The 8,256-nt window shown below is 31.2% G+C and overlaps 1 protein-coding gene across 1 annotated transcript; it reads left to right on the plus strand.

Moving 5' to 3' along the window:
* The first annotated feature begins 3,721 nt into the window (after positions 1 to 3,721).
* On the plus strand, positions 3,722 to 6,657 carry LOC111683894 (probable serine/threonine-protein kinase tsuA). Its single transcript, XM_046947275.1, has 2 exons — positions 3,722 to 4,825; positions 4,891 to 6,657. The coding sequence occupies exons 1-2, from the start codon at positions 3,866 to 3,868 to the stop codon at positions 4,999 to 5,001; spliced, it is 1,071 nt and encodes a 356-aa protein (XP_046803231.1). The 5' UTR covers positions 3,722 to 3,865; the 3' UTR covers positions 5,002 to 6,657.
* Positions 6,658 to 8,256: the final 1,599 nt, after the last annotated feature.

Genomic DNA, 8,256 nt, shown 5'->3' on the forward strand with positions numbered 1-8,256 from the left:
ATAGTCTAGCCTATAGTCTAGTCTATAGTCTAGTCTATAGTCTAGTCTATAGTCTAGTTTAAAGTCTATTTATAGTCTTTTCTATAGTCTACTCTATAGTCTATTCTATAGTCTAGTCTATAGTCTAATCTATAGTCTAGTCTATAGTCTAGTTAATAGTCTAGTCTATAGTCTATTTTACAGTCTAGTCTATAGTCTAGTTTACAGTCTAGTTTATAGTCTAGTCTATAGTCTTGTCTATAGTCTTGTCTATAGTCTTGTCTATAGTCTAGTTTATAGTCTAGTATATAGTCTAGTCTATAGTCTATTCTGTAGTCTGGTCTATAGTCTAGTCTATAGTCTAGTCTATAATCCAGACTATAGTCTAAGTTATATATAGTTTAAATAACAGCCTAGTCTACAGTCTAGTCTATAGTCTGGCCTAGTCTATTGCCTAGTCTATAGTCTAATATGTTGTCTAGACTAGACTATTCTGTACAGTCTTGACTACAACCTTCATTTTCATTATATTGTCTCCCACTTTGGCACAATCCAATTTTTGGAACACATTTCCTGCAATATTCACCATTTCCCAGGAAACCACCAAAAAGCACCTTCAGTTTAGCAAATTAATGTCAAGAATTTCTCAGTAATAATTTACATCTGCACATGGTGATGACAGAGAGTTATGAATTTGATGTTTGAGTATACAATTACAAAATTTACATTTTTGTTGCAATTGTTACTGCTGCTCCTTGAATACTAAGTAAAAATTTACATGAAGAAGACGAAAATGTAAAACGAGCCTCATTCATACACACACTCTCACACACATATATATATACTTTGGGGTTTGAATGACTTACGATTGAAACATGTTGTCTTCTTTAAACAAACAATAACTGCAACAGTGCGCACCAGTGTCTTTTTCAATAAATATTTGTGATTTGACATTTCCGTTTAATGTGTTCAACAGGGTCTGGTTTTGTAAGAATGTTTCTTGTTGTTTTTGTTGCTGTTGTTGCAAGTAACTGCAATGGCACGTTGTAAGTAATATTAAACAAATTTTAGTTACTTGTTTGTATGTTTGCCTCTGTTGGTAGTTGTGTTGTTGTGTTTGTATAAATTTCGGTTTGTTTGCATGCCTGAGTGGCAGTCCAGGCAGTTAATGGTCGGTTTGGCTGTCTTTGTTTCTTGTATTTATTTGAAGTTATTAATATTTATACTTGTACTAATAAATAAATTGTTGTAGTTAGTATGAACAACAGATTGTTAAAAATTCAGTTAATTAAAAGACTGTTAACATCTTCAATATTGTAATAAAAATTTTCATACTTAATTTCATAGTTTTCACTTATTTAATACTCTGTTTTTAAGTTAATCTACCGACAATTTAAACACACATGCTTTTCACATGAATTTTTGCAATAATGAAAGGAAATTAATTCAACAATAATATTTTCACAAATTAATTTATTAAAATATACCAACAGACATTTAATTCTCTAGCTGTTTCTCTTTCTTTCTTTCTCTCTCTCTCTCTCTCTTATATACATTTAAACTTTTATATACTAAATTTAAATGTCAAAGACATGTTGATGTTTAATAAAGTTTTGTAAATGTGTTTGCGTGCACTTGACAATAATGAATGAGTAATTTATAGTTGTAAAAGTATGTTTATAACGTATAATTTAAAATTAAATTTAAATTAAATAATAAATATAATTGCTTTACTATATCCTAAAAGTAGGCAACAAAATAAAAACTAAGAAAAGATTATAAAAGCATTTTAAGCGCATTAAGTCTAGACTGTAAGCTAGACTATAGATTAGACTATAGACTAGATTATAGACTAGACTTTAGACAAGACTATAGACTAGACTATAGACTAGACTTTAGACAAGACTATAGACTAGACTATAGATTAGACTATAGACTAGACTATAGACTAGACTATAGACTAGACTATAAACTAGACTATAGACTAGACTATAGATAAACTATAAACTAAACTATAGACTAGATTATAGACTAGACTATAGACTAGACTAGAGACTAGACTATAGTCTAGACTATATACTAGACTATAGACTAGACTACATATTAGACTATAGACTAGACTATAGACTAGACTGTAGACTAGACTATAGACTAAACTATAACCTAGACTATAGATTAGACTATAGACTAGACTATAGACTAGACTATAGACTAGACTAGACTATAGACTATAGACTATAGACTAGACTAGACTAGACTATAGACTAGACTAGACTATAGACTAGACTATAAACTAGATTATAAACTAGACTATAGACTAGACTATAAACTAGACTATAGACTAGACTATAGACTAAGCTATAGACTAGACTATAGACTAGAATATGAACGAGAATACAGACTAAACTATAGACTAGACTATAGACTAGACTAGACTATAGACTAGACTATAAACTAGACTATAGACTAAACTATAAACTAGACTATAGACTAGACTAGACTATAGACTAGACTATAGACTAGACTATAGACTAGACTATAGACTAAACTATAGACTAGACTATAGACTAGACTATAGGCCAGACTGTAGGCTAGACTATAGACTAAGCTATAGACTAGGCTACAGACTATAATATATACTAGACTATATACTAGACTAAAGACAAGACCTAGACTACCCTATAGACTAGACTATAGAATATACTTGACTATAGAATAGACTACAGACTAGACAAAAGAGTACACTATAGACTAGACAAAAGATTTGACTATATTATAGACTAGACTATAGACTAGATTATAGACCAGACTATAAACTAGAAATAGAGTAGTTTATAGATTAGACCACACTATAGACTAGACTGAAGACATGAGTGTAGATTAGGCTATAGACTAGACTATAGACTAGACTATAGACGAGACTATTGACTAGACTATATACTAGACTATAAACTAGGCTGTAGACTAGACTAGACTATAGACTAGACTAGAGACTAGACTATAAACTAGACTAGACTATAGACTAGACTGAAGACATGAGTGTAGACTAGGCTATAGACTAGACTATAGACTAGACTATAGACTAGACTATAGACTAGACTATAGACGAGACTATTGACTAGACTATAGACTAGACTATAGACTAGACTATAGACTAGACTATAGACTAGACTATAGACTAGACTATAGACTGACTATAGACTAGACTATAGACTAGACTATAGACTAGACTATAAACTAGGCTAGACTAGACTATAGACTAGACTATACACTAGACGATAGACTAGACTATAGACTAGAGTCTAGACTAGACAATAAAATAGACAATAGACAAGACAAAATACTAGACTGTAGTCTTGACTATAAATTAGACAATAGACTAGACTTTAGATTAGACTAAAGACTTGACTGTGGACTACACTATAGACTAGAATAAATATAAATATAAACTTTGTTATAGACTAGACTAAAGACTAGAAGATAGACTAGACAGAGTGATGACTATAGACTAAACTATGGTCCAGACAATAAACTTGACTAATGTCCGATATTATCCGAACTAGAGTCCATACTATTCAGCTATAGTTCAATGTTTTTTTCTAGTGCGGACCCATTTAAGCAGATTTACAACCTTTCATATACCTGTTATTATTTGATCTCGATTTTAAGATGTGTTTTTCTAAATTAGTTTTTGTCCAAAAATTAGACACTTTTTTTCTAATCTATTATTTTCTCTTTCATTTTAGCTAAAACACCAATATCATGCAAGTCCACTATAAAGATACTTAAAAGTCCGCCTTAAAATAATATAAACTCTTGATAACACGAAAGCTTCCTGCCCACTTTCTTCTATCAAATCTATAGTTAAACCAAAATAACCACCTAAATGTCCGACGAAGTGCCTTCGGGAAGACTGTCACAGATCTTTGATCCACTAACCAATTTACAACAACCCTCCTCTACACACTATCAACAACAATTGGCTATAAATCGTAGACGTTCTGCATCTTCTTCACCCTCACCCTCTACCTCGGGTCGAGCGACACCAGCTTCTTTGGGTGGTGGCAGTAATGGCAGTGGTGCTAGCAGTAGTACAAGTTCACATTTTCAACATTATGGGCAGCAGCATCAACAGCAGCAGCAAAACTATCAGTATTTAACACAAACTCATAATTATTTTCATGTGCGTACACAGGATGTAGGGGAGAGAGAGTTGGGAGGAGGTGGTGTCGGCGGAGGTTTTGGTGTGGGACATGGTGTTCATAATTATTTACATACTTTTCCCTCTACCCACACTCCCAGTCATCTGCAGCAGCAACAGTTAATGCAGCAGCATTATCATCAGTATCAACAGCATTCTGCAGCTCCTATGATGCCTTCATCTTATTTGCAACATACACAACAGCAGCAACATTCTTTACCACCTCAGTTATATGCCACCTCTCAGTCCTTAACAGCTTCTCCTTTATTAACTAAAAGAGCTATATCGTTTAGTGGTCAAATTCCTTTAAATAGACAACAAATGGATAATCTTAATGTATCGGCTGCGGGTCATAAACAACATCAGCAGTTACAGCAAACGGCACAATCTACCCCTAATAGTCCACGTTTAATGCCTCGAAGGCAAGCTAAACCCCCTCCTATACCGGCTAAGCCGACAAGTATACCCAGTACTTCATCTACAACTAGTTCCAGTAGTAATAAATCGAATCAAAAAGATGGTAATGGAATTATAAACCCATCTTCTTCATTGGATGGGGCAGATGCCCCTTGGCCACATTTTTCTTCTTTAACGGATTATTTGGATGTACATCAGGTTAATAATTATGCTCAGCCAGTGCCAGAGGTTAGTTTTTGCATTTTGAAAAAGAAGGAAGGAAAATGAGGACTTTTTATGATGATTTGTTTCAGATCAATTGGCAAGAACGTTGTTTGGAATTACAATTAGAGCTGCATCGTTCCAAGAATCAAGCGGGACGTATACGTGATATGTTAAGAGAAAAGGTAAGTGCTAAAAGTTAATTTACAATATTTTTATATAAATTTTTAAAATATTTTTGAAAAAAATTAAAACAAATTTTTAAAAAACTTTAATTTCCAAAGCTTATGGCTTAACAGTTGGGCACTGTAGTTAACTTTAAACTTTGTTGTAAGAATGGTTTAGGTCTTAAGATTTGATACCCTTTTAAAGATTTTCATTATCGTTTTTAGTTTAAAAGTTATAAATGATTTTCTCTTTAAACCCCCTGAATTAATATTAATCATACGTACTGTTGTTTGAAAATTTTAAAATCTCTATAACTTTGGCTAGAGAAAAGCTATTGATTGATTTCAAATAACATATTAAAGCTAAATAAATAAAGTTTTATATAACGTGTAAATTTAAACCTATGAATTAATATTACTCATACGCTCTGGTATTTTAAATTTTTAAATCTCTGTAACTTTGCTTAGAGAAAAGCTTAAGAAATTATTTAAACGCTATGTTAAAGCTTAAAAACAAGAGACTTAAATAAAATATAAGAACATTTTTGAAAAATTTTTACAATCAATTTTTTAGTTAAAAACAAAACAAACTTTTTCATAAACATTTTGTTTTAAATATTTTGTTTAAACTTTTTACACTCTGTCGAAATATTGTTTGCTGCCACAGAGTGGAACAACAACAACACAAGAAATAACTGCTTCAAAACTTTTGTTGCATATATAAATATTTAAATAAAACATAAATCCTTTGTTGCTACAACATAACAGAGAGGAGCTGGAGCAGCAAAAATAAATGTTGAAATATATTTATTTAAATAGTTTCATCATTTATACTACTCCAGTTTATTTTTTCATATTCCACTTCTTTTATGCATAAATAAATAACATGCATATGTTTCCGTTTCCTTTTCAACTCGTAACTTCATATATAATCTTTTGTTTTGTTGCACTCTTTTTTTTCTTGTTGTATGATTATTTTGTACAAAAAAGTTTTTCCATACAACTCAACTGTTAAAGCCATTGTTAATGCTGGCACTTCTCTTCAGTTTTTTTTCTTATTTTTCTACCATTCTGTTTTATTATATTTTATTTATAATCTTTATGCTTCATTATACCGGAACAAGTAATGTTTTATTTTTTTTTTTCATATAAAATAAAATAAAACAAAAAGAAAACTGCTAGAAAACCAACTGACTTTTTCCAAAGTAAGTGAATGCATAAATGTCTGTGTAGTGAGAGAATAAGATGGAATATTTAAAATCAAGAGGCTCCTTTAAAACATACATGACCACTTACACATGTATGTATATGACAAACTCCTCTTTACCTTTTATGTCAATACATATATTGCCAACATTCTATAGTATGTGTAACTTTAATTTTACTGGTATATGTATGTCATTCATTCCATTCATTCGGTTAAAAAACAAACAGATTGTCATTTCACCGGAAGGCATACTTTTTTTACTACTACAGATTTATACCACTATATATGGAACAGTCGAGGTCAAAACATGTTTAAAAAAACAAATTAAATTACAGTAGACAAGGGTCATATCTGAGATAAACTACGGTGTATACTACATACTATTGTCTGCTGAATAGACTAAATTGTAGACTGGACTAGACTTTAAACTAGACTATAGACTAGATTATAGACTAGACAATAGTATATACTATAGACTAGACTGTAGACCAGAAAAAATATTAGACTATGGACTAGACAATAGACTAGACAATAAATTAGACTATAGACTAGAGTATAGACTAACCTTATAGACTAGATTATAGACGAGAGTAGACTATAGACTATGGAGGAGACTTCATATATAGACTACACTAGACTCTTAACTAGACTATATACTTTAGACTAGACTTTTGACTAGACTTGAGACTAGACTTGAGACTGGACTTGGGAATAGACTTGAGACTAGACTTGATACTAGACTTTTGACTTGACTTAAGACTAGACTTTTGACTAGACTTTCGGTTAGACTTTAGTCTAGCCTTTAGACTAGACATTACACATGACTGTAGACTACACTATTGGCTAGACCATAGACTATTGAGTAGACTATAGACTAGACTATGGAATAGACTATGGAATAGACTATTGGCTAGATAATAGACTATACTATAGACTAAACTATAGCCTAGACTATAGACTAGACTATAGACTAGACTTTAGACTAGACTATAGACTAGACTATAGACTAGACTATAGACTAGACTATAGACAAGACTATAGACTAGACTATAGACTAGACTATAGACTAGACTATAGACTAGACTATAGACTAGACTATAGACTAGACTATAGACTAGACTATAGACTGGACTATAGACTAGACTATAGGCTAGACTATAGGCTAGACTATAGACTAGACTATAGACTAGACTATAGACTAGACTATAGACTAGACTATAGACGAAACTATAGACTAGACTATAGACTAGACTATCAACTAGACTATAGACTAGACTATAAACTAGACTATAAACTAGACTATAAACTAGACTATAAACTAGACTATAGACAGGACAATAAATTAGACTATAAATTAGACTACAGACCAGACTTTAGGCTAGAATATAGACTAGACTATATATAACACTATAGACTAAACTATTGACTAGACAGTAGATTAGAGTATAGACTAGACTATAAACTCGATATATTTGATATAGTACATACTAAACACACACTCTTTATATGAAGTATTATTTTTAGTTTGTGTTGTTGTTTTTTTATAGTAAACATTTTTGTAACTAATATTTACGTGACATAAATGTACGCTCACGTTCAGCATTTTAAAAAATAATTCATATGAAAATACTTTATTCTTAAGCAATGTATTAACCCAGCAAAATTGGTTACAAAAACACGAAGTTTATATTTTACTTAAAACAAAACAGTAATGTTTGCTGGGTTATGTGTACATATTTGATTTTTTTTGGTATAAATTGTTAATATTTATTTGTTATTTATGGTTATTTTCTATTATGGCCGCTTAAATTGGATTGAGAGTCCAATGTTTTGTAGATTTTGTTTAAAACTTTATTTTGGCTTTGAGAGCAATGATCTGATTAATATGGTTTTGGGTATTTTACGTAATGTAATCAAATGTCAAAAAAGTGTTAACATAACTGGAAATGATAGAAATGTTTTTGGTCAATAATCAAAGATAGTCTATAGTCTAGTCTATAGTCTAGTCTATAGTCTAGTCTATAGTCTAGTCTATAGTCTAGTCTATAGTCTAGTCTATAGTCTAGTCTATAGTCTAGTCTATA

This window comes from Lucilia cuprina, chromosome 3 (assembly GCF_022045245.1).
Source record: "Lucilia cuprina isolate Lc7/37 chromosome 3, ASM2204524v1, whole genome shotgun sequence".
Classification (NCBI taxonomy): domain Eukaryota; kingdom Metazoa; phylum Arthropoda; class Insecta; order Diptera; family Calliphoridae; genus Lucilia; species Lucilia cuprina.

Bases quoted from the DNA above. Each gene is read 5' to 3' on its own strand.
- LOC111683894 (XM_046947275.1), top strand. From the start codon at position 3,866: ATGTCCGACGAAGTGCCTTCGGGAAGACTGTCACAGATCTTTGATCCA. The intron at 4,826-4,890 runs GTTAGTTTTTGC...GATTTGTTTCAG, and splicing joins ATGCTCAGCCAGTGCCAGAG to ATCAATTGGCAAGAACGTTG.